General features: G+C 45.6%; 1 protein-coding gene across 1 annotated transcript in view; it reads right to left on the reverse strand.

Moving 5' to 3' along the window:
- Window positions 1-26,870, reverse strand: part of LOC147441172 (protein NRT1/ PTR FAMILY 8.3-like) — a 77,544-nt gene extending 50,674 nt beyond the window's left edge. The window contains exon 1 of the mRNA XM_086482860.1: window positions 26,537-26,870. Within this exon, the coding sequence (XP_086338986.1) occupies window positions 26,537-26,623 (87 nt within the window). The 5' untranslated portion in view covers window positions 26,624-26,870. The remainder of the gene's footprint in view (window positions 1-26,536) is intronic.
- Between the last annotated feature and the right edge of the window lie 269 nt (window positions 26,871-27,139).

A 27,139-nucleotide genomic window follows, 5' to 3' on the forward strand; every position in this document is an offset into this window, starting at 1 on the left:
GCAATTGAAGAGTGCTCTTGCTCCATCTCCATCTTCTTCTTCTTCACCTCCTTGTGTGTGTGTGTGTGAGAGAGAGAGAGAGAGGGAGAGTGTGTGTGCGATCGAGCATTACCAAGGCACGACGGCGGCGAAGCGGTTGAGCGCGGCACGACTGCAGCTTCTTCTTCATCGCGGCGAGGAATCCACCACGAAGGCGAGCGTAGAGCGGTGAGTGACACACCCTTTGTTTTCTTGAGCTTGCTAGTTTAGGCTTGTTGTGTGCTTGGAGCCGTTTGTGGCTCGCACACGGTGTATTGGCAAGTCCCTTGCTTCGACAGTGCGGCAAGGAGCGCACATTTTTGGCGCCGCTGCAGGGGATATGCCTTACACTAAGCTCGGTTAGCACTTTACGCTTTCTTCTGGTGCAATTTCTATCATAGGAAAGGCAGGGAAGGAGTGTGTGGAGATTTCTGTTTTTTGCGTTTTCTGCATTTGCTGTCAAGTTTCAATTTCTGCTATTGTCTGCGTTTTTTCAATTTCCGCAATTTCTGCATTTTCAAGTTCGGCGTTTTCAATTTCTGCAATTTTCTGCATTTCTGCGTTTTTTTAATTTTCTGCAATTTCTGCGTTTTTTCTGCAATTTCTGTAATTTTCTGAAATTTCTGCATTTCTGCATTTTTAATTTTCTGCGTATCTGCGTTTTTTCAATTTCTGCGTTTTCCGAAATTTCTGCATATTTGCGTTTTCTGCAATTTTTGCATATCTGCGTTTTCAATTTCTGTATTTTCTGCACCCAAAAAAATAATAATAATAATAATTTTAAAATTATATTATTTTTTCTCCCAAAAAAAAAAATAATTTTTTGAAAAAAAAAAAAAAAAAAGGAAATCAAAAACGCGAGCGAGCGGGCGGCTAAATTTTTCGAAAATAAAAAACGTGACTCTTAAAACGGACGGGTTGGTTTGTATAAAAGATAGATCGGGATCGGGATCATTTTCCCAAGCCCAAGCCCAGGCCCAGGCCTCAGTCCTCAGTCTTATGATATATACTAGACTCACTCTTATATATATACCCTACTCCCTCAAGAGAGAATGAGAGCATGTGGGACAAGTCCTCCACTCTCCTCCTTTCCCTTCCCACTTGCACCCTTAGACTTTCTAGTTTGGGCCTAGTTCCCTACTGGAAATTGACAGTTTTAGGGATTCCGAGGGCATAGAGTGACCAAACGGAGGGCTGTAAAGCATGGCACGACCCTCTGACCGATACGCTCGTTTCGAGCTATCACACGGCCCATTCCACGACACGCTCTAAAAAATCTAGCAAAAAAAACAAACAAAAAACACGCTAAAAACTAGTCACAAGGCCTCCTAGAGCAGCTTTTTGACACCTTAGGGTATCAAAAGCACATGCACTTACGCTCTGGGCGGGTGCTAGAACACGAGCATATTGAGGGTGCCTCTGTTCATACGGACACCCATTACCCATCCACGATAAGCTCTAGACCCTCAGCGGGGACACAAGGTAGCACCACCCAAGACCCTAAAATAGCCGCTAGTGATTCCTCCTCCGACTCAGAAATCATGGAAGCATACCCTACCCAAAACACTGAGAGAGAAGGCCATGCACCTCCCGAAGCTCCACAGCCTAGTACTAGTATGTTTAGCCGTTTCATGGAAACATTAGGTAGAGCTACTCGCTCGGAACCTGATGCAAATGAAGCACACGAAGGGGGTGGGGAAGTGGACTCTCCTTTCACATCGCACGTGGACCCCACACCCCCAAAGAGTGTCCATGTGGATATCCTGCCAACTTCTTACCAAGAAGGCCCTGTTGAGCTGCCTCCTTCAGAAGTTCCCTCTAGAGTACCGTTGGTGACAAGTAAAACCACGGGGAGCAACATTGCTTCTACCTCACAAGAAACCGTTAACACGTCGACTCTAGAAGGATTGTTCATTAATGATCATTGGACATACGACCTCCACACTGAGGTGTTGACGGATCTACACTCTGGCCACGCCTACCATGTAGGATGGATAGAGATTGTACAATCCACCTCTAGTGCCACGAGCATCGAAGATCAACAGAAAATGATCTGTAATGTTATCCATGGCATTATTCAATCAGAAAGGCAAAACCGAGGGGTAAATATACTCTCAACTGGCCCCATGAGATTTTGGATACGAGCAAGGCTCAACAGCCTACTCTATCACAAATGGAGACTCCTCTAATGAGCCCCATGGACCCATCTTACGTCATTTCACCTGGGGTCTCTATGCAATCTGAGCCTCCGAGCGAAAACTTTAGCTTCCCTAACTTGGCTCAACCCTCTATCAAGGAAAACACAGTGCTCACTCCAGGGATAAGCCTGACAGAGAATGTACCGATGACATCTACGGTTAGCGCAGTGCCACTACCTAGTGTTGTAGTACCTAATATGGGGCCTCGACCATATGTGCCTCTAGCCCCTTATGCACACATGGCCCCCACACCTCCAATTGTACCACTTGCTTATGCTCCTCGAGTGCCGCTCCCTAGCTCTTATCCGAGTGGACCTATGCCCGGTTATGTTCCATATCCTGCATCATCCACACATATGCCAAGACCGGTACCCGTTCCTCTCCCACATATGATTCCAAGAGTACCTCCACCGGCCCTGCCTCCTCACATAGGTGACTTGGCAGCGTTTGCTCAAACCATAGGTCGATCTATCGCGGAAAATATGCGTCATGCATCTGATAGAGAGCCTAGAAGTAAGGCAGTACAAATTGCCAAACTCACGCAAAAATTCAATGGGGACGAAGATGCTAGGAAACACATTGAAGTGTTTGAACAAGTATGTGATTCCTTAGGGGAACGCAACGAACTACATAAGTGCAATGCCTTAAGCTTGACATTAAGTGGGAAGGCTGGAGATTGGTATAGAACCCTAAGGGTGGACGAGAAAACAATCTACCCTACCCTTCGAAGGTTGTTTCTAAAGGAGTACATACGAGAAGGTGTGCTTTGGGGTGTAGCATCTCAGCTACAGAAGGCCGAACGTAAGGAAGGAGAGTCAGTAAGGGACTTCATTAGTCGTCTAAAGCACTTAAACTCTCGTTGCCCTGTAAATGAGCGCTTCAACAATAACCAACTGCTTGATCGATTCATTCGAGGGTTGAGGAATGAAGGAATCTATAATGGACTAGTGATTAGAGGTATCACAACCTGGGAAGATGTCACTGCCAATGCAATCCAATTAGAGGACAACTTGATGATAGCAGGCATGAGGGTGTCTACTGACACGAGATCCACTAGCTCACAAGCCATTGAGTATGAACCCATGACTGCAAAGCCCATTGCCAATGAGCCAAAGGTATTTGAGACATTCTTGACAGACCTCACCAAGGCAATCCAAGAGTCTCTTAAGGATAATCGACCCCCTCAAAATAGTCACATGTATCCAAGAAGGGAGCAACAATGGTGTTCCATTTGCTTAGGTCCACATAGCACTAGTGAGTGCCCTACGTTTAGAGTAAAATTTAATGGAACTTGCAACGCATGTGGTAGGTATGGTCACCAAGCTAAGGATTGTTTAATGATCAAACGTATGATGGCAAATAGACCACCTGTAGCCTGGACGGATGCACCTCGAGCTCCTGTATTGATGCCTACTCCACCTGTTGAGCAACTACCGCAACACATGGTCCCTAGATCTCAAAATGTTGTACAAGCTACACCGTTACCACCTCCTGTGCTAGGACCGCAGCCCCCGCATCCAAGAGTCGCCCCTATGAACCAAGTGGGTTGCGAGCCATCTAATGCTTATGCAGATGGCTGTGAGGAGGAAATAGACACTAGTATTGCCTACGGACTTGATACATTGGAAGAATGTCCTATATACTACATGGAAGATTGTTGGGGACAAGTCAAGCCGGTTTATCAAGCTGCTGCTCTCGCATCCAGAGGTCAAAATATCAACACCCAGGCTAGGAGGCCACCTCTTCAATGCTACGAGTGTGGTGGACCACATCGAGTAGCGGAGTGCCCTATTAGGCTGCAAAAGAATGCTGCACAGATGCAAATGAATCAAGGGAGCACGTCTGCAATGCCAATACTCACATGTAATCGTTGTGGCATAGATCACTTGATTGCCCAATGCCCCTATAACCCAAATGCGCCTAAAATCACACCCCTGAATTTGGTCGAAATTGCTAGTGTGACATCGCCAATACCACCCGTCGCACCCGCTTATGCGATTACACGGTCCATGCTTCAAGGGCCAGGACATATCCTCGAAGAGAGAGATACCGCGTCAGTTATCCAAGCAAAGAAAAAGAAGACACGAAGGAAGAAGTCGCAGAATACGGAAAATTCAAAGCCAAGTTCCAAAACAAACATAGGAACAGGAGATGACCCCGTGTATATGAATGACCTCGAGGATGATTCAGATTCAGTCGAGACAATGGAGACTAGAACCAATACCACAAAGGGAAAGACCGACAAGAAAACCGTAACATGGAACCAAATGAAAACCGAATAAGAGAAAACCATAAAGAGCCTCTGAAAACACCACAAGTGTTTCCAAATCCAATCCAAGACCCCCAAGATAAACCGCAGGGGCAAAAAGGGAAGAATCGTAAAAAGAAGATTGGGACGTACCCAAACCCAGTAGACGAGATTGAGCAGGTGAAACATCTAAGAGGTTTAGTGGAGGAGACTCAAAGGAAACTAGAACCAGAACCCATGCATATCAAAATTCATGACACAGTGTTTCCCACGCAAGTTCATCCACCCCACATGAACCATAGACCGTTAGCCATATCTAGTATCATCCAAGAAGGGAGTGAGGACGGGACATCAGAAAGTGAGCATACACCCTTCTTGTTGGAAAGGATGTTTAACGAAGGAATACCTGATCCCATTGAGGAATATGAGATTCCATCCTCACCAGTTCCTAGTCAAGGACCTACACCCTGCAAAACGCCAATGAATGTTGCCAAACTAGTGGACTTCATGTCTTCTGAGGTCCGAACCACGATCATAGCAAAGCTGTATGGAGATCCTGAGTTATTCCTTGCACTTCGAGCATTCCTTAACGGAGAGCTACGAACGGGATTACCGCAGTTTGCGCAACCAAATAGGCCTGACTCGATTATGATTGATGAGGAAAATCATGTGCAATCACTTGACTTAGATGGACACGAGTCTGTGATCGAGGTACCCATTAACGAATTAGGGCAGTATTTTGAAGGCGACGAGTCTAATGCGACCCTACCCATCACTACCAAGGGATTAACTATAAAGGGAATTCTTGATGGTGGTGCGGGAGTTAGCATCGTTACAAAAGATTGTTGGGAATCCATGGGAAAACCCCGCCTCAGTGTTACTAACATTGTGGTAAAGATGGCAAATGGTACCATAGCCAAACCTATGGGGATGCTCAAGGATCTTAAGATCAAAGTTCTAGGACACAAGGTACGACATACGTTCATTGTAATGGATTTCTCTAAACACCTTATGTCATATGAAATGATTTTAGGACGACCATTCATGAGGGAAGCACAAATGGTTCACGATTGGTCTAAAAATCATGTCTATTTGCAATTCCAAGACTCTGTCCTTAGAGTGGATTTGGTGACTGGTAAGGTACACCCCTTAGGGAGTAAAACCATTATTGATCATCGCTCTGACACCACAGTTCACTCGGCCCCACTACAATATTGTTACACTTGTAAGAAGGATACAGACATTGGCCAAGATTCTCCTTACATGGATGTGTTACCGGGTATGACGGAATCAGACAATGTGGATTGGGTCCACCTAGCATCAACCATAGACACTTGGGGAAATAGGGGGACGACCTGGGTAACACCTGAGGGGGATGAAATGCCTATACCCTTAAATATGCTACAAGCAATGCATATCGCTTCCGACAAGACTCATCCTAATGTAACGAAGAAAACATACAAGTGGGTCCCTAAAGCTTCTTTAGTGACCATAGCTAGTGCTAAAAAACAGAAGCCTTGTAAGAAACGTACCACTCACTCCAAGAAAAGTAAGAAAATGTTGCGATGGATCCCTAAACGACTATTGGAAGCCCAAGGCTACTATCAAGGAAATGATCAAATCTGGGTGCCAAAATGTAGATTGTGCTCTTACCTATCACCTGACCCAAGTGAGCCCAATCCCGTAGCTCCAAAACGAATCAATGATCGTGGAAAGAAAAAAATCACAGAATGCTACACACCCGCTCCCGAGCTAGTTTGGGTACCAAAGAAAGAACGATTTGTTCCACCTAGCTCAGGAAGGGGGGAGTCCCATGAAGATTCTAGCTCCTCATGTAATACATCCATAGAAGTACAAGCTTCTACACAGCCTCCATCTATAGTAGTGGACCTCCATGAAGCTACAAAAGAATCCACACCTCCCAGTGTTCAAGAATCACCTGATGAACCACTTCAAGTTCAATCCTGGGAGAGTACCTTACCACCCTTGCAACTTGACAAGGCACCTAGGGTAATAGAAAACTACTGGCAAAAATCCTCACCTATTACCAACTGGAATAATTGGTTTCAAAGGGTGACAAGCTCATTTCAAACGGTATGACCCAAGGAAGGGGGGAGTGTTTGCTGACAGTCATCATTCATTTGTTTCCCTCTCAACCTTTTTCCCTGACCTCTCAATCACCAATCTTAGGGAATGTACATATAAAGCTTTATACTCACAAAAAAAAAAAAAAAAAGAGCAAGAGCAATTAGCAAACGAGTATGCACATTAAAGTCAAAACATTGACTCAGACCTACACATGTCACATTTGGTACAGTGAAACAGAAACCTATGCCATAAAACACCTTTGATCCTCATCACTTGAATGATGGAGGGTAGGTAAGATTAGTACGATAGGAGTGTTTCTGTTTTAGAGTTGAGAGATTAGCGAAGTTCTCTTTTCCCACTAATGTGCCTCCTGGAGGTATTCCTTTTGTTTCATAGTGTGTACAGGAGCGTGTTGCTATTGATAGGGTTTGGACCTTCATGGAACCTTCAAATCAAGCGCGACCATCAACACAAACAGGTGTTTCTTGTCCATTAGCATTGCCCTTATCTTTTGTGCATCCATGTTTGTCTGCTTTGATTGTGATTGATAGCATAATATTCAGCGCATTGGCTTAGTATCAAACATTTAATTCAATGCAATCTTTTGTCATAATCACTTGTTTAGGTGTAAAAATCAAGCAGTCAGACTAAGCTAGTTTGACCAAGCTAGATATTAGAAATCTTCTCTTAATACCATGGGGAATGCCTTCCTAATAAGCAATGGTTACTTAGGTTCTTAATCCGATTTAAGCAGCATTGTGTGAAATGTACTAGGGCTTTCTAGTGGGCTTAACCCTATTGACCTTTAGCTTAAGTATTATAAAGGGAGTTTACTAATGTGATGAACCTGGGGAGTGTAACAATGTTATATGGCCCCCCAAAGTTACAAAATTAAAATGTTGAAAATGAACAAACAAAAAATCAAAGTGCCACAATGTAAAATTTTAAGCTGGAAGAGAAATCTCGGCTTGATTTGGTACTTCACTCACATGTATCGCCTATGGTACTAGAGCCCTAGAGGTTCCCAGTGTGGGCGCTTTTCCTTGAAAAGCAAAAAACCCAAGGCATACAAAATAAGCACACACATCATAATTGAATCAATGTGAAAAGACTTTGGGGGGTCAAAGAAAAAGTAATCAGTCAGGCGATGATTTCATGAGAAATTCCTTTTATGGTAGCTTAACTACAAAGTCTTCTAGGTATAGCCTCTAGTCAACCCTCGAACATCAATACTTGGCTCTCGCGATTAAACAACTTAATTGACCAGAGAAAATTAAAAAGCTTACCCATGGTATTAATATTCGATCTCTAGTGCCTTTCGACCGTCAAATTAGTGACCCCAGATTTGTTTAATTTTCTACCTTTACATCTGTTTATGCATTTGATTACATTGCAATTTAATGTTCATTGCTATCAAATTGTTTGAAATTCTTTGACCAATCAATGTGTCTACCTAAAACTGCATATGCTTTTTAAGAGAATGCCATTACTGTGCCAATGTTGTTTGATTTTGCAGTGACTGAAGAAGGCTAAGGACATTCATCTCAAATGCTCTTCCACCTCGACGAACCAGCTTCAACTCAATAGCTTCCGAGGACGGAATCTACATCAGGAAGGGGGGCATGTTAACCCTCACGGCACACGGACACCCTATGATCTATAAACGTTGTATTATTTAGAGTCAGGTACCGGGCTTGTCGGTCCAATAGGGAAAGGTAGAGTGATCGCCGATGAGAGGCGCACTTTAACTTGGACATTCAAGGGATTAGTTGGTTAAGCATGGGCGCCCAAGTGTGAATGGAGTGAGCTCCTATAAAAGCCAACTAAACCTAATTTTTACTCATTCTCTCATTTGTGCAATTGAAGAGTGCTCTTGCTCCATCTCCATCTTCTTCTTCTTCACCTCCTTGTGCGTGTGTGTGTGTGAGAGAGAGAGAGAGGGAGAGTGTGTGTGCGATCGAGCATTACGAAGGCACGACGGCGGCGAAGCGGTTGAGCGCGGCACGACTGCAGCTTCTTCTTCATCGCGGCGAGGAATCCACCACGAAGGCGAGCGTAGAGCGGTGAGTGACACACCCTTTGTTTTCTTGAGCTTGCTAGTTTAGGCTTGTTGTGTGCTTGGAGCCGTTTGTGGCTCGCACACGGTGTATTGGCAAGTCCCTTGCTTCGACAGTGCGGCAAGGAGCGCACACACTCGCATGCCAAGGTCAATCAGTTGAGGAGACCTGATGGGTCAGTCGTTTGTGAGCCCGAGGATATGCGTGCAGTTGCTACTGACTTTTACCGTGAGTTACTGTCGGCTGAGCCCCAGTCAGAGCGGCAGGATGCATGCAGGGAGCAGGTTTGGGCACAGATGCCTTGTCTTGTGACAGAGGAGATGCGCCAGAGGCTAGAGCTGCCACTTCAGCTTGAGGAGCTGCACACGGCTCTTAGGGCCCTTCCTCGTGGTAGCTGTCCAGGTGAGGATGGGTTGACTCCCAGCTTTTTCTTGGAGTACTGGGACCTGCTTGGCCCAGATCTTTGCAGTGCCTTTTAGTACATTTTGCACACAGGAGTGATGCCTGATAGCATGAGTGAGGGCCTGATTTACCTCATTCCTAAGGAGGGTGGCTCCTTGGATGAGATTCGACAGTGGCGCCCCATCACCATCCTCAACTCAGCCTACAAAATTCTTGCCAAGGCTCTGAGTTTGAGGATTCGGCCACTTTTGGAGAGCCTTATCCATGGGACTCAGACAGGTTTTGTCAAGGAACGCAGTATCCTTGACAACATCTTCACTTTTTGGGAGGCTTCTGCCTTGGCACGGCTCCGTGGGGAGGACCTTGTGATTCTTCTTCTCGATTTTGAGAAGGCATACGACAGAGTTGACTGGGACTTTCTAGAGGGCACTTTACGCAGGATGGGCTTCTCTGATGCTTGGATCAGAGGGGTGTCAGCTTTGTACAGACAGGCTCACAGTCAGGTGCTTTTGGCAGGAGGTAGAGGTGAGCGTTTCATGCTCACACGATCGGTCAAACAGGGTTGTCCTCTTGCCCCCTTCCTCTTTCTGTTCTATGCGGAGGCGATGAGCAGATTTTTGGTGTCACAGCAGGTTGGTCTGAGGGGCTTAGCACTCCCTATACGAGGAGATGAGCTTCTGGACGCTGAGTTTGCCGACGACTCAGCCTTGTACTTAGAGGGCCAGGAGGCCAATCTTCACAGATGTGAGCAGGCTTTAGAGACCTTCTACTGTGCATCGGGCGCACTAATCAACTGGAGAAAGTCAGTGGCTTTCTCGGTTGGCAGTGCTCCTGTGCCAGATTGGATGCCAGGAGAGGGTTTTAGATGGATTCCCCCAGGGACTGCAGTTCGATACTTGGGTTGTCAGGTTGGCATGGACTTGTCCCCCGAGCAGCAGATTGCTCCGCTTCTCCTGTCCATCAGGAGAAAGCTGTTACATTGGAACTCAGCACGCCTTTCGCTGGCTGGCAGAGTAGTAGTTGCCAATCAGGTTCTGTTGGCGACTATGTGATACATCACTTCGTGCTGGATCTTCTCGAGTTCTTGTATCAGCCAGGTAGAGAGGCTGATCAGGAACTTCCTTTGGTCAGGTCGTGACACTCAGATTGCCCGAGCCAAGGTAGCTTGGTCGGTCATCACACTTCCTTGTTCTCAAGGAGGGCTTGGGATCATTGATCCAGCACAGCAGAGCAGAGCCCTTCTTGGGAAGTTCGTTGTCAGAGGACTTCTTCCAGGCGAGGAGCCCTGGAAGGAGTTCTTGCTGCAGAGGCTTCGTGCCAGGGTGCCTCAGTCAGGAGGCCCTTAGCAACCTTCGACCAGATGGATCTTTACAGAGATGCGCCGAGTTGGTTTGAGCAGGAGACTGGAGGACTGCTTCGCTGTGAGTTTGCTTCGATCTTGGGAGCTCCTACGGCGTGGCCAAGAGCAGAGACAGCCGACGTGCATGGAGGAGCGCCTACGACAGCCCCTCATCTGGAACCCCATGGTTAGCACTCAGAGAGGCCACTTGGTTGCGAGTCGGCCTCATGTTTCTTGGGGTCCCATGGCAGCAGGTCCAGCGCGCTCTCTAGGTGATTGGCTAGAGTTCACAGGCTTGTCAGAGGAGGTGCAGGGTCTCCAGCTGCAGCTGCAGGGCATGAGAGGGGTGCAGAGCATGTGTCAGGACATCTCAGAGTCAGTTCCAGCTGAGTGGCTCACGCCTCTCGAGCCAGTAGCACCCAGGTGGATGGGAGCCTTCACTCGACTGGAGGTTCTCATTTCAATCAGAGCCTGCTCAGAGACTGTCCCAGCCCTGTTCTTTGAGCTCCAGGGTGGGGGACGATTACAGCGAGTTGCAGTAGAGGCCCCGCAGGTAGCAGAGTGCTGTTTCCAGAGGATTCGAGTTGTGGGCATCTGTGGGAGGACTTGCGTCATAGACCCTGACCCAGCAGCTCTTGAGACTGGACATTGGAGGCTATGGGCTTGGGAGTGTTGTCCACTGGCACGAGTACAGTGGGATCCTGGTGAGTGGCTATGGAGGGACCCCTTCTCTTCTGTAGACCGCCCAGGAGTCCCTTTCTTTCAATACACTGTCCGGCTTGGACGTCATATACTTGCCGCACAGAGAGAGGCCCGCCCCGCTGCGGCACGTCATTGGCAGGAGGAGGGCCTCACAGTCGATTTCTTGGCAGCCTTTTGGCAGAGGCTGTGGGACTCCAAACAGCCGAGGCGCGTCACTTTGTTTCAGTGGCTGGTTGCACACAGAGCCACAGCAGTAGGGAGCTGGCTTGTACATAGTGGTCTCTCGGCCACATGTGCAGCTTGTGACCAGTTGGTGGAGAGTCAGCGGCATTGTCTTTGGGACTGTCCCTCGGCCCAGCAGGTGTGGCTACGAGTTCTTCGGCTGATGCCTGCCCTCTCCACGGCTCGACAGTACACTTGGGGGGCAGCGGCTTGGTCCACCCTCACGGGCCCGGCACTCCAGTTTGAGCTATCTTCCACCAACAGGATGATAGCGATGCAGGGGGGGCGACCTACACTCCAGCCTGCTACAGAGCTTACTCCACAGAAGTGGTGCAATGAGAGAGATGAGTGTTGGGAGCTCATCAGTGGCCTGACTCTTTGGTTCATCTGGTGCGCCCGCTGTTTTCACATCTTTGAGGCTCGCCCTGTACCACCAGCAGAGACTGTTCGTGACTTTTGGCTAGAGCTGATCCATACTCTCAGAGGACAGCTTGAGGGACTACAAGGTAGCTCCGACCGCATGCGAGAGCGCTGCGAGGCTTTCCTTGGACTCTGGCGCCCTCGGCCTTTCTTCACCATAGCCCAGGGGGTGCTCAGATGGCACTACTGTCCACCTGTGTGGCTCTTCCCTCCTCCCATTTCTTGATTTAGCCTCATTGTACATATGCTGCTTTTTTTCACTGGGAGAGTCTCCCCATCATTCTTGTTGTAGCCCTCTCTTGGAGAGGTGGATGTAGCCCTACGGGCAGTTCTCATTAACTAATAGAAGGATCTTTTTCTCGGAAAAAAAAAAAAACTTTGTCTCTCTTCTCTTCTCTTCTCCTTCTCCCCTTCCCTCTTCCTGCACACCTAGCACGGGGATCCCTTCCCCCTCAAGTGGTATCAGAGCAAGGTACCCGAGCTCCGACTTCCTCCCACCTACCCCACCGCGTGCAACTCCCCTTGAAGCTTGGAAGCAATTTTTATCAAAATCGGATCTCTGCAGAGGGAGAGTTTAGCTCGAGAGGAATCTGGAGGAGAGAGCAGAAGCCTCAAGTGAGCAAGTCGAGCAGCTGGTCAATACTTAGAAATCAAGCAAGATTTTTCAAGTGAGGTCGATCAGTGGAATTGGGAGCTAAGTTGAAAAGCAGAGGGAGAATTTAGCTGGAATGGAATCTGGAGCAGAATTAAGCAGAATCCTCACGTGACGAAGTCGAGCAACTAGTCAATGCTAAGAATCAAGCAAGATTTTGTCAGTGAGGTTGACCAGTGGAATTGGGAGCTAAGCTGAAAATTCAACGCTGGCAAAGGTTTGCAAAGCATCAAGTGAGAGTCGGAGTGTATGTGTGTATCCACGCACACTCAGCAAACCCAAATGTGAAGCAAGTTTGGAAGAGAATTGGCGCTCACAAGCTGCTACAAGATCTAAATCGTGCAAGCCTTAGCCTCTAAAATCGAGCAATTCGAGTTGCTCGAGAGCTTGAGGCCTCCCATCTTCGAAATCTGGCACTTTGTTAACCATTAGGTGTTGAGACACCTAACGTTGACCACTTGACTAGTTTACCACCTTTGACTAGTCTAGTCAACCAGCTCACACAAGCAACCTTGAGTGAGACTTCCATTGAGATCCCACCAAGGGGCCTACCGAAAAATGCAAACCCTCAAGGATTCTTCAAACAAATCGAAACATAGCACCTTTAGCTCCCTGCCAATGCAAAAACACAAGTTGGAGACTTCCCCGCGATGAAAATGCAGCCACAGGCCATCCTCCACAAGGCTCTGCACTACCGATGCAAAAAAGCAAGTTGGAGAGACTTCTTTGCGACGAAAATACAGCCACAAGGCACCTTCCACAAGGCTCTACACTGACTACCACAAACTGATCCACTCCCCAATACTACACAACCTGTAAGGTGCAGCGGAATGAATGTTGTATTTTCTCAAGATTAGTGATCTTTATTGCTCAAGGTTCCTTTTAGTTCTTAGGGAAAGAGAGAGCTTTCCGTCTTATGGAGAGTGCTATGATCACGAACAAAGTGAGTGGATATTGTGCGTGCAAGTGAATGAGACTGAGAGAAGGAGAGAGAAGAGATACGACACCCGAGAGGTTGTAAAACCCTCCTCCAAAGGCCCCACTCTCGTCGGCGAGAGTTGTCTACTTTGATTGCACAAAGGTGTACAATGCGTATGCAATGGACTGATGCAATGGGACTATGCCGATGACGACGACGGTGGTGACGACAACGACTTAGGCTGAAATCTTTGATCTTCTATTGGCTAAATTTGGGGACTGTTTCGGTGGCTGAAAATGACTGTTTTGGCTGCGTTTTTATGGCTGAAAATGAGGGATCATATGCAACCAATCTGGGGGCTGATTTGCTACTGTGTATCTGCTGAAAACTGTGTATGTAACTGCTAAATTCTGCGTTTTTGCTGCTGCTGAGTTGCGTTTTTACCTGGCTGAAAAACGCTGAATCTGCAAGTGATGTTGGCGTTTTTGTCAAGGCTGAAAAACGTTGGCTGGGATGTATCTGCTGAGGTTGGAAAACGCCAGGCAAGAGGACTTGTAGGCGATGGCTTGCTGGGAGCAAACGCCAAAGGGAAGGAGTGGATGGCGAGGGTCTACTACTGAGGGGGGGTACTGCTGAGAAGTTGCCTATTGAGCGGGAAGCTCTTGCTGCCTCTTCTCCCAGAGAGTGCTAACTTGGGTTTGCTTATATATTAACTTAGCAAAATTGCCCTACCTACTTTTGTTGGAAATTCACTTCAAATTAATAAGTGAAAATAACCAAAAATAGGAAAATAGGCTAAATGCATTGGAAAATTCCCCTAACTGATGCTAATGGATTCTGATGGGAATTCCGATGATCATGTTGTGTGCAACCGGAGGATATGCATCTATGCTAAGTGACTGGGCATGCACGGTCTACGAATAGACTCACAAAAGTGCCAGATCACTACTAATCTAGACTGACTGGACTAATTGAACCCTGCTATGGTGTAGCTTGTCCACGGACACATAGGGTTGGGATGTGTCAAGTGACATCCCCTCCTTTTCAAAGTGAGGTACCGGTACCAAACTGTACGGCGTCGAGAGAGATCGCCAACAGCATCCGGAATCCTGGAAGGGACTCTTCGCCGGCCCACTCTGATGTGTGGGTCGTGCGGTACTTGAACTTCATAAAGGTCTATAATGCTTGCTTCTTTGGGGCCGCGCCGAAAGCAACACACAGTCTTCTGTGGCTCCTTTGATGCTTCAACTTCGTCTAGAGACCTGCTTCTTTCGTCTTCAAGAATCTCCATGGCTGAAAATTCCTAAAACCATCTCCAACACAAAACCATGAACATACGCATTCCATGTAAAGTGAAGGAAAAAAATATTGTCTTCTCTAAAGACTTTGCATGCAATGTAGATGAACAAATAGACGGAGTGACCACCCGTTCATCAAACACATGCAAACAATGAGGTCGAATCTTTTCTGTTTGATCAAAAACAATCAACTGTGGCAAATCACAATGGAAATGCCCATACTTTGTGCTCATACTATCATGTGCTCTTTCGGAAACTGTGTCATGCCAAGGAAGAGACATGGAATGCGACTTCCTTACATACAAACTTTTCAGCTTTTCATGAACAATCCGCATACATTCGTGCTCATCCATGAGAGAAACGTGCTCAACATACAATGTCATGCCTAGGAAAAGGGATCACATAATGATGCTGACTAAAATACAGGAAACCTTCACGAATGAAACACTCGAACAATGCGTGCGTATCAATCATGCGAACACATAATACTTCCTGTCAGGGTTCTTTGGACCAAGGCTCGAGAGCCAAGATCGGTTCGTCCTGAATGATCGAATCGTCCTTTGGGGGTTCTTTGGACCTCGACTCGAAAGCCAAGATCGGATCTTCGTGATTGATCAAATCTACGAGGTTAGTTTCGCTAGGAAAAGCATCCACTAACACATCATCCTTGTGAACAATCACATCATCTTCATGCAATTCATCATGCTTGTGAGAAATCACATCTTGATCATGCAAATCATCATGCTTGTCATTGTCATCCAAATCATTATGCAAATCATTGGCATCCAAATCATCATGCTTATCATTGTCATTCAATTCATCATGCTTCTCATCATCATGAAAATCATTGTGCTTATCATTGTCGTTCAAAACATCATCATGCCATACAATCATGAAAATCCTGTGTATCATGCGATGGAGAGACTGAGAGAGTCTCCTTTTCCCGAATCTCTTACATCGGTGTCGGCACTTGAGAAAAGAGTCGCAACATCTCTTACAGTCGTGCTTTGTTCTCGCGATGAAATTCTGCTTGTCTTGCTTGGTTCTCTGCGTGTCTGCGTTCCATTTCTGCTTTTCTTTCTTGGAATTCACGATCCAATTTGACTTGTCGTTCTTTGGCTTCCAAGCATGCTTGCTCACGCTCACGCGCTATGGCTGCTATTCTTGCGGCATTTTTTGCTTTGCGTTGTAAATTCTGTTCCATAAACAACAGCTCCAACTCCTCTATTCGAGTTAATGCAATCGGTGTCGTAGATGGGGAAGGGTCAAAAAAACCTCCTTGTGGGGAAAATTCTTCTTCGCCTCTTTCATGCTCATCACCTTCAAGCGAAGTATCCATTCCGCTTCGAGTGATGATCATTCTGAAGTCGTAGGTTCTTGTAGGTTCTTGTGGGTTCTTAAGTTCACGAGGAACTTGGGTTCTTGGGGGTCTTGAGGTTCTTGAATTCTTGAGGTTCTTGAGGTTTTCTTTCACTTGCAAATCGCGTTGGAGAAGGATCTTCTCTTCACCCGAGTTCTACTCCTTTCTGCGGGCGCACCCCTTGGCGGCCTTGCGCTCACACCAAGGTTGTTTTTTTCCCACCTCACGTCGATTGGCCGGCCGCTAAGTGCACGGTCCGCTCTCAATGACTGAAAAGAGACACAAGGGGAGGCTGGACAAGCCCTTCTTTCTTGGGATTCCTGTCACTCTTCAAGAAAACCACGCCCAAGTAAACTTGAGTTCGTGCGATCGCAACAAGCAAAAAAAAATTCTTGTGGTTCTTTCCTTGAGTAATGCAGAACACTTCCAAAGCTCTGATACCAATGTAAGGTGCAGCAGAATGAATGTTGTATTTTCTCAAGATTAGTGATCTTTATTGCTCAAGGTTCCTTTTAGTTCTTAGGGAAAGAGAGCTTTCCGTCTTATGGAGAGTGCTATGATCACGAACAAAGTGAGTGGATATTGTGCGTGCAAGTGAATGAGACTGAGAGAAGGAGAGAGAATAGATACGACACCCGAGAGGTTGTAAAACCCTCCTCCAAAGGCCCCACTCTCGTCGGCGAGAGTGGTCTACTTTGATTGCACAAAGGTGTACAATGCGTATGCAATGGACTGATGCAATGGGACTATGCCGATGACGACGACGGTGGTGACGACAGCGACTTAGGCTGAAATCTTTGATCTTCTATTGGCTGAATTTGGGGACTGTTTCGGTGGCTGAAAAGGACTGTTTTGGCTGCGTTTTTATGGCTGAAAATGAGGGATCATCTGCAACCAATCTGGGGGCTGATTTGCTACTGTGTATCTACTGAAAATTGTGTGTATCTAACTGCTGAATTCTGCGTTTTTGCTGTTGCTGAGTTCCGTTTTTACCTGGCTGAAAAACGCTGAATCTGCAAGTGATGATAGCGTTTTTGTCAAGGCTGAAAAACGCTGGCTGGGATGTATTTGCTGAGGGTGAAAAACGCCAGGCAAGAGGACTTGTAGGCGATGGCTTGCTGGGAGCAAACGCCAAAGGGAAGGAGTGGATGGCGAGGGTCTACTGCTGAGGGGGGGTACTGCTGAGAAGTTGCCTGTTGAGCGGGAAGCTCCTGCTGCCTCTTCTGTCAGAGAGTGCTAACTTGGGTTTGCTTATATATTAACTTAGCAAAATTGCCCTACCTACTTTTGTTGGAAAGTCACTTAAAAATAATAAGTGACAATAACCAAAAATAGAAAAATAGGCTAAATGCACTGGAAAATTTCCCTAACTAATGCTAATGGATTCTGATGGGAATTCCGATGATCATGCTGTGTGCAACCGGAGGATATGCATCTATGCTAAGTGACTGGGCATGCACGGTCTACGAATAGACTCACAAAAGTGCCAGATCACTACTAATCTAAATTGACTGGACTGACTGAACCCTGCTCTGGTGTAGCTTGTCCACGAACACATGGGGTTGGGATGTGTCACATGACACAACCCATACATTGTGGAAAGATGAGCCGTCACCTCTATAAAATAGGACACTCAGCCAAAAGAGGCCCAAGCAGCCAAATCGGACTAAATCTGAAAAATCCACAATGATGCCTAGAACCTAGGAAAGCCTCACAAGGCGGAGCATGGCCACAAAAAACCCTCTCTTGCTAGATCTAGACGAGAAACCCGCGAGACGAGATCCAAAACTCAATTCATATTGACCTTAGAGAAGATCATCCTGACCACTTATCTTCACCTTTTCTGTTGTTTTGCATCATTACAATCCATTTTCTTACTAGAATCTCTATTTTTTGCAACGCTTTTCTCTCAAATTTAGCCATCCCACTTCGATATAGATCATTAAGAAGCTCCTTCATTAAACTATGCCTTATCCGAAAACTTTTGTCAAAGAAATTGCATCAAAATTGAAGATTTCCCCTATCCTAGAGTTTTCATTGCAAAGAGTTTGTTCAATCTACTCGTGTGGCAAATGTGGGCACGTAGAGAGTTGAGGGAAGGAACAAAGGGCTCGACGAATCATCACTTGTTTACATGTTGATTTTCACTTGCATCAGTATAGAGACTAACACCATATGGGGTCCCAAACCCCCCTCCAAGGGCCCCCCTCTCTATCGCTAGAGAGGTATTTACTTTAGATTGCACAAATGCTGATACAATGGTCCTAAATGTTAAGATGTTGATGGGATCTTGCGGTAGATACTTGGACACTAGTAGCTGAAAACGCTAGGGTAACTGAAGGGATCTGCAACTGCGACGAGGCTATGAGTTGATTTGTTGTCGTCGATGGGCTGAAAACTGAAAAATGTTGGCTGATTTGAGGGCTAAATCTGAAAATGCTGGCTAATCTATTGTCTTGGGCTAAAAACTGAAAACGCTAGTCCTAATGGATTGATTTGTGACGGTATAGCGAGGTTATGGCTGAAAACTGAAAACGTTGGTGCTGATGAGATGCTATTGGCTAATCTAGTGCAAAAACGCTAGAGATGCTTAGGTACTAAGGGTAATGTTTGACATTAAGGGCTAAAAACTGAAAACGCTAGGGTAACTGATGGAATCTGCAACTGCGACGAGAGTATGGGCTGATTTGTTGTCGCCGATGTGCTGAAAACTGAAACGCTGGCTGATCTGTTGTCTTGGGCTGAAAACCGAAAACGCTAGTATTGACGGTTGGATCTACGACGGTACCGCGAGGTTATGGCTGCAAACTGAAAACGTTGGTGCTGATGGGATGGTGTTGGCTGATTTGGTGCAAAAACGCTAGAGATGTTGAGGTACTGCAGGTACTTGGTGCTTGTACTAAGGGTACTGATTTATGCTTGAGAAGTGACCCCTAGGGTCACTTAAATATGGAATTAAAGCTGGGTTATGTAATGCCACTAAAAACCCACGATTTGGTAATTTGCTGCTAAAATGCCACTTAGTAATAAGTCGATGAAGTACTAACAAGAGGTGCTTTGTATGCAGATAAGTACCCACGCTGGGTACTAATGCAATTGTAGGGGAACACTCCCCAATGCCTATACCTAGCAAATGCTGGTTGTGCTCAAGTGCAATCAAAGGGTATGCAACTAATCTAAAGTGCCTGGACATGCATGTCCTGTGTACAAGCTCACAAGGGTGCCAGAACACTTCCTAGGTTGTCCTCTACCCTAGAGGTAGGAGTTACAGCTTCTCCACATGCACATAGGGTTAGATGTGCATGTGACACAAAGTTTCAGTGTTCTGCATTTTTTCCCTTATAAAATGGGGGCAGTATGTCACTTCAGTGACTTCACAAACTTTATTAGGCCTTGCTCAGTTTTAGAGATGTAGGTAGGGCATTTTTCTGGCTTCCCTATCTAAGGGGGCCTACCCCCCATTGTATGGTATATCAATGATAGAGCTTCCAGTGTTTTGGTCACACCCTCTGTCTAGCATTTTCTCGCTCTAGCACATGTGTGTGTGTGTGTGTGTGTGTGTGTGTGTGTGTGTGTGTGTGTGTGTGTGAGTGTGTGGTGTTTCCTCTCTCCAACATTTTTGCATCACTAGCATTTTCTCTCTGTTGCAATTCTCCAGCAATCCCTCTCACTCCCCAATGCCTATACCTAGCAAATGATGGTTGTGCTCAAGTGCAATCAAAGGGTATGCAACTAATCTAAAGTGCCTCGACATGCATGTCCTATGTACAAGCTCACAAGGGTGCCAGAACACTTCCTAGGTTGTCCTCAACCCTAGAGGTAGGAGTTACAGCTTCTCCACATGCACATAGGGTTAGATGTGCATGTGACACAAAGTTTCAGTGTTCTGCATTTTTTCCCTTATAAAATGGGGGCATTATGTCACTTCAGTGACTTTACAAACTTTATTAGGCCTTGCTCAGTTTTAGAGATGTAGGTAGGGCATTTTTCTGGCTTCCCTATCTAAGGAAGCCTACCCCCCATTGTATGAGTATATCAATGATAGAGCTTCCAGTGTTTTGGTCACACCCTCTGTCTAGCGTTTTCTCGCTCTAGCACATGTGTGTGTGTGTGTGTGTGTGTGTGTGTGTGGTGTTTCCTCTCTCCAACATGTGTGTGTGTGTGTGGTGTGTTTCCTCTCTCCAACATTTTTGCATCACTAGCATTTTCTCTCAGTGGAAATTCTCCAGCAATCCCTCTCTATTCTTGCTAGCGCTAGTCTCTCTCTCTCTCTCTCTCTCTCTCTCTCTCTGTGTGTGTGTGTGTGTGTGTGTGTGTGTGTGTGTGTGTGTGCGCGCGCGCGCGTGCTCTGACACACTACACTATAGGATTTGATGAAGATCGTGTCCTTTGCCCATTCGGTGGGCGGTATGCGATAGGAGGTCAATTCCAAGAAGACCTACCGCGATAGATTTAAGATCCATTGGCTGCCCGGTCTCGAGAGAAGACTTACTCACAGTTGCAAACGAGATCATCACTCGATTCACCCTTTTCCACTCCACCTTTGCCACCCCCTTGCCTTCAAAAAACAGCCCCAACCTTGTCCAACTCCTCGCTGAAAAACAATAGCACTCGTCTATCGTATATCAGCTGAAAAACGCAAACCCTCAAGGATTCTTCGAACAAAATCGAAACAGAGCACTGTCAGCTCCCTATCGATGCAAAAACGCAAGCTGGAGAGACTTCTCCACAACGAAAATGCAGCCACAAGTCACCCTCTACAAGCCTCTGCACTGACTGCCCCAGATGGGGAGTGCCCCCCTCCCCTATATAGAGAGCTTGTCAATATGCCCGACCCACTCCCAAATACCGCACAACCCATAAAATGTGAAAATATGAGGGGTCACCTCCATAAAATAGGAGGCCCAGCCAAAAGAGGTCCAAGTGGCCAAACCAGACTAAATCTAGAAAATCCACAATGATGCCTAGAACCTAGGAAAGCCTCACAAGGCGGAGCATGGCCACAAAGAAGCCCTCTCTCAGACTCTCACTAGATCTAACCATTTATCTTCACTTTTTTTGTTGTTTTGCATCAATACAGTCCATTTGGTTACTATATTCTCTATTTTTGCAGTGCTTTTCTCTCAATATTAGCCACCCCTCTTCGATATAGATCATTGTGAAGCTCCCTCGGGCCTCATCAACCTATGCCTTCATCCAAAGACTTTTGTCACAAAGAATTGCATCAAAATTGAAGATTTCAGCTATCCAAAGTTTTCATTGAGAAGATTTTGTTTAGCCTACTGTCACAAACGGGAGCGCATAACAAAATAAAATACATTCAGATAAATAGACTTTATCACTTAGTACTGAAGCCAAAGGATATAGAGAGAAATAGATAGAGAGATAAGAGAGTGAGAAGATCGACACAGTACTGGGGACCAGAAGATGGGTTGGTCCCCCCCCCCCCCCCCCCCCCCCCCCCCCCCCTAACAGTATCTTTATTACTGAGGAGAAGTCTATACAAGCACTTGAACCGAACGTATTACCACGTTCGTTCTAGAATAAGACTTGATGGTTCACGGAAGCTTTGGCTTCTGATTCCTAGGGCAAAACCCTATTCCAAGGAACTTCCGTTCCTTATTCCAAATCCTTGAGAACCAAGGTTCTCGCCTCTGGATCTCACCTTCCAGACTCAGGGCATGACATCCCTGCAACTCTTTTCTAACTCTGTTTCCAGAGTCCTCTTCCTGCAGATTAACTCCGCTTTCCTGGACACGAAGTCCTTCCCTTGGGAATTTCAACTTTCGGATCACATCTCGAGAGTCTACCTCTCTTCAATCCATGGATCTGCTTCCCAAAACTTGGGTACAAAACCCTTGGGCTGATCTGGCTCTAGTTCCTCAGAGCGCTTTTCTCCTACAGAGGCTCATGCCTTCCTCTGCTCCTACTCCCTGACGAAGAGGAAGTACACCTGCAATCAAATACTTAGAGATCATAACATGAAAATCGTACCTTCAAAGTCTCGACGCTCGTAACACAACTCGGTTCTCGAAAAAGCAATTCCCCGGAAGAGATCTCTACATGGAAAATCCTCTCTTCCAATCCTACACACAAAAGAGGTGTGTTCTCGGGTTCCTTCTCATGAATCAGCCCCGTCTACGACGTTTATGGGCTGAAAACAGAGAAAAACAGCAACTTGTCGCGATGGAAACACGCTCTGTAGGCACTTCTTCGCAAGGGAACTCGCGCACTGGGTCTTGGTGACATCTGGTACACTTGGGACAGTCATGGGCATCACCGGCAAACGTCTTCTTTGCGGGTGAACTCTGCAACAGCATCTCCTTCTTGCAAAAACTGATCCTCTCCTCTCTGAGTGAGGTCATGTGATGCTTTTATAGCTCCCAGCCACGGGCACGAAAAGCTGCTCGCATAGAGATCGCGGCCGTTTTTTTTTTTTTCCAAAAAAAAAAAAATCAATTTTTTTTTCGCTGTTCTGCCAGAAAAAGAGAGAGAGAAAACGCTCGCTGATCTGTTGCCTTATTTATCAGATGGTTGCCCACTTATTAAATGGGCAGCCGGCATATTTTAGAAATAGTCTGAATCTGCCCAAAAACTCAATAAAAACCTTATAAGTTAAAAACAATGCTTTCACAACACTTCCCAGGCGTCCCTGGATGCAATCACACGCACAGTTGCAATGCAGACATAGACTTCCTCGCCGGAAAGCATCTGCTTTCCCGAAAAGCACTCCCGCTTTCTCAGAAAGCATCTGTTTTTCCTAAGTTTCCTCTGAGCCCATCTTCATTCAAGTGCTTGCTTTTCCTTGTGCACAATTCCAACATAGTTCGGAATTTCCTCTTGACTATGGATATCCCCTTTCCGATGCACCCGTCACCCACCTTGTGACGCATCAGGAATACCCATCACCTAGTCCTTTCCTACAGAACTTACGGTACAATCTCCTTCACCATGCTCTATGTCACCCATCCTATGATGCATCAGAGATGTCCGTTCCCGGATGGTCGGATACTTCTTTCCGATGCTCCCTGTCACCCATCCGATGTGACGCATCAGAAGTACCCATTCTTGGTGGCCTTACAGATATTCCTATTCTCAATGCTCCCGTCATTACTTTGAATGACGCACTAGTAATACTCTGTACTCGGATGTCTCCAGTGAGAAAAACCCTCACTTAAAATTCCAATAATTCATTTAGAATTATTTTTCCTGGTGTTCCAAGCGAGAAAACCCTCTCACTTATAAATCCAATAATTCATGTAGAGTTATTTTTATGTCAAATAAAGGCAATTTAGCAACATCCCTCTCACTTATAAACAGTTGTCCTCAACTGTAGAGGTCCAACTGAACTGCCGGGGAGAAACCGGAACAAATTTCAAATCTTGCTCAATGGTGAGTTGAGCTGGTCCTTTCTCAGTAGAGAACGTAAAAAGTAAATTAAACAAAAAATTTCATAATTCAATACTTACCTTACCAGTTCATGTCCTTCCTTTAGTACCTCGAGGATATCCTTCACCATTCATCAAACTTACGAGCCATGTAAGAACTCGTCATTCGCGTCTTTCCGAGAATCTCTGAACTCAATTCCACCTTCTCAATCCCGAGAAGAATAATCCTCCTAAAAATCAATTTACGTCTATGTCCTTGCGCATAACCTTGTGCTATTAGTCCTGAGGATATTAAACCTCTTCTGTCCTCCCGCATAGGGCATGTCGAGAGCATTAAGCTCATGTGAATCTTCCTGTGGCAGACAAAGTGTGTCATCTTACCAAAGTAAGTTCTTATTCTGGGCCTTTGCTTTGGGTAGGCCAGTTGTTCTGATCCAAAGTTTCCTTATCCGAGACTCTGTTAACTTGATTCCGTCTTCTCAAATTCGACAAGAATAATCTTCCTAGAAATCAATCTAGGTATCTGTCCTTGCGCATAATCCTGCGCTATTAGCCCAGAGGGTATTAAACCTCTTGTGCCCTCCCACATAGGGAATGCCCAAGTCATAGAGCATTAAGCTCAATGTCTTTCTTTCACAATTTGCGATCACCTTAAAGAAGGTTCTTGTTCTAGGCCGTCGCTCAACGTAGGCGGACGGTTCCAATCCGAAGATTCCTTGTGCACGGCGACACTTCCTTCCAATCTTTTCCTCTTGCGAGTTATTACCACCAGCAATGTTTTCCAAACGCCCATTAGAGTCTCTTCCTTACAGTATAATAAAAATGACTCATCTTGCGAGCATCAATGACGCCTTGCAAAATCTCAGGCAAATAGGATTCTAGCCATAGCATTTTCTAAACGTACGTTCAAACCTGGTTCACAATAGAGTGTACCCTCTTTGATTCTCAGGGATGTTCTCCCATATGTAATTCTTACCATTTTGAAACGGTTTGCGAACTATATTCTTACGAACATAATAGTTCGAATTTATTTCAGCAGCGTGTAAATGCTACTTGATCTGCTCATGGAAAAACATATACCGCAACCAAAAGTTGCTACTGTAATGGTCAAGGCACATAGCGTACTCAATAATCAACGACCATCAGAAAACCTCTTCTCCGTAGAGAAACTCAAATTCCTTCTACCGAACACATCTCAAATAGAGATTCTCGTGTCAGAATATCCTTGCGCGCAAAAAGACGCTCAAGAGAGTATAACAAACTCTCCTCCAATTCCTTGGTATAGGTCTGCATCTTCGTGTGTTATCCATGTACCCAAAGGTGTACATAAGTTTCAGTGAGCCTGGGAAATTACCTTCCCTTCGTAAGTTCCTTAGAGCGAAGACGCTCAACCTGACGATCCCTTGGCTCAATCTTAGAGCAAAACCCGCTCATCAAATAAACTAGGATTTCAATCCTTGGATTCCTCGACTTTGTACAATTTTCCCTCATGACAGGGGATTGGGGTTATGTAGCCCATTGGACAAATTTATAAACCACTAGAAGGTTCTTTTTTCGCGCAAGAAAAAGACCTCTACAGCTTTCTCATTTCATTTTTGTCTCTTCCTATCCACGTGCTCCTCTCACATCTCCTTCTTGGTATCAAAGTTGCCTACTGCAACACCAAGCAAGTCACCTCTAATGCAAGTCCTCCAGAAACACAAGCTACCACCAACTCAATTGTTGCTATCGTGCTTTCTAAGCGTTGCTCAAAAATAAATTACACAATAGCTTTCACAGCAAAAGCACATGATAAACAACAAACTGTTCTGTAATTGTTGCAACATGCAAGCACAGTCAAACTTCTGCAAGTGAAGCCTCTTTTTGTCAGTGCCAAAGAGCAAAACACCGAGCATCTTCCATATTTTCTCTCCTTCTCACCAACTCCACCACAATAAACTCCAAGTCCCAGCCTCTTCCATTTTCACTCTCCTTCTTACCAGCTCCACCACAATAAAAGTTCACAGACACTCCTCCAAGTTCACGCATAAAGTTGAAACTTTGATACCACATCACAATGGTAGTGTTGTATAATAAAGAAGCCAAGGAACAAACATTTGCAAGCGTACAATGGGTGCTTATGTAGTTCTCCAGTAAATTTCCCATACATGCCACAGTGCAAAAAATCTAACACCCAGCCTGAAATAAGGATGTCAAAGAAGTTGGCATCATTCTAACACTTTCAGGATAATCAAATACATCTTATTTAGATTGCAAAACCTGCCAACTATTTTGCTAAGCTAGAATAACAAAGCTAAACTTGGGGAACACACACAAATAAGTTTCTTTACTACCAATGTGTTTGACATAAATGGTAAAAGAACCTCCCAACAATTTTTCTGGCTAGCACACAAACTTGATCACAAAGCTGAACCTGAATCGGATGACAAAGCTGAACTTAGACAATACAGATGTAAAAATTCTCAATAGTGCCAATAAATGTTGTAGTCAGGCAACTTTTGCATTACGAAGTTCCCAAGCTATTTACAACAAATTGATGTTGAGCTACCTATGATGGTGCATACACCTAACAATACCCTCTTACCATATTAATTCCTTTTATTTGATAATGAGTCTTCTCCTCATCTCTAGAGCCATGATAGAAACTCAGTACACGGACCTTTGAATTGACATGCTCATGTGTGCCTATGGGAGAGCATATATCTTCTTCTCCATCCACTATTGAGATCCGATACCTAGTTCTCCATCTACTTGCAGTTTCCTTGAGTGGACAATGTAGGCTCTTCCTGGATTCATTCCTCTCTCACATCCTTATTCAAACACACATGACCTTATAGGTGAAATTCAGTAGCACCTAGATCTGTGTATTCTTACCAACATCACAAGGATAAAATTGAAAAATGTTACTTTTTGTTGCAACATTTAGTTCCGCAGAGTAATGACTTCATAAGAAGCACCAATATCCATTCCAATAGAATGTTACATCTTGTCAATTAAAAAAAGCCTCTTAAGTGGAATTCCCTTATATCATCCCAATTTAGAAAGCGTCCCCATCACAAGATATGACCTTGTTAAGCCCTTCTGATTGCATAAAAAGGTATAGTTGAGTGCAAGAAAAGCTCAGAAAGAGCTAGCATGCCGGTCGGTATGCATGCAAGATTGACCAGAAAAGGAGAAAATGATGCAATCTGCGAAGGGCTTTGAGATTTATTGCATCTAACTTACAGGGATGCAAAGGTTGTCGGGGGTTGAGGCTGCATCTTCAAGGGCCGTTGCTCCATGCAGAAGAGGCGTGGAGTGTGAGGGCTCCATCGCGTTTTGGCGGTTTCTTCTGTGGCGTAATTGGAGCAAGCTAGCTGGGCGCTCTACTCTCGGCGTGCCATGTACGTACGAGTCCAGCTGCACTCCCGGAATACGGGAAAGGCCTTTATATAACCTTGATTCCAAATGTAGGCCCACAACACTAAGTAACAAACCGACACTAACGCGCACTAACGCGCACACGGCGGCACTGCCTGCTGTGTGAGAGAGAGAGAGAGAGATATCTCGACTGCTTTGGCAGCGCACATGAGAGAGAGAGAGAGAAAGATATGCTATTTGCCTAAAAAGCTTAAAAGAATGTCTATACATAATTTGGTGGGCACCACATCTATATCACTACCTACAACCATGCAGTGCCAACGGGGGGAGGGGGGGGAGGTAATTGACGCCTCCTTAGGGAGGTGAGATCAATGACCCACATTAAGCGTCGGAAGGCGGGTGCAATTCGAGCCGTCCGATCGTCGGTTGAACTAGGTGTGAACTCGGGAGGTATGTGCACCACACCGA

Source organism: Adiantum capillus-veneris, chromosome 15 (assembly GCF_014529385.1).
Source record: "Adiantum capillus-veneris isolate H3 chromosome 15, ASM1452938v2, whole genome shotgun sequence".
Classification (NCBI taxonomy): Eukaryota; Viridiplantae; Streptophyta; class Polypodiopsida; order Polypodiales; family Pteridaceae; genus Adiantum; species Adiantum capillus-veneris.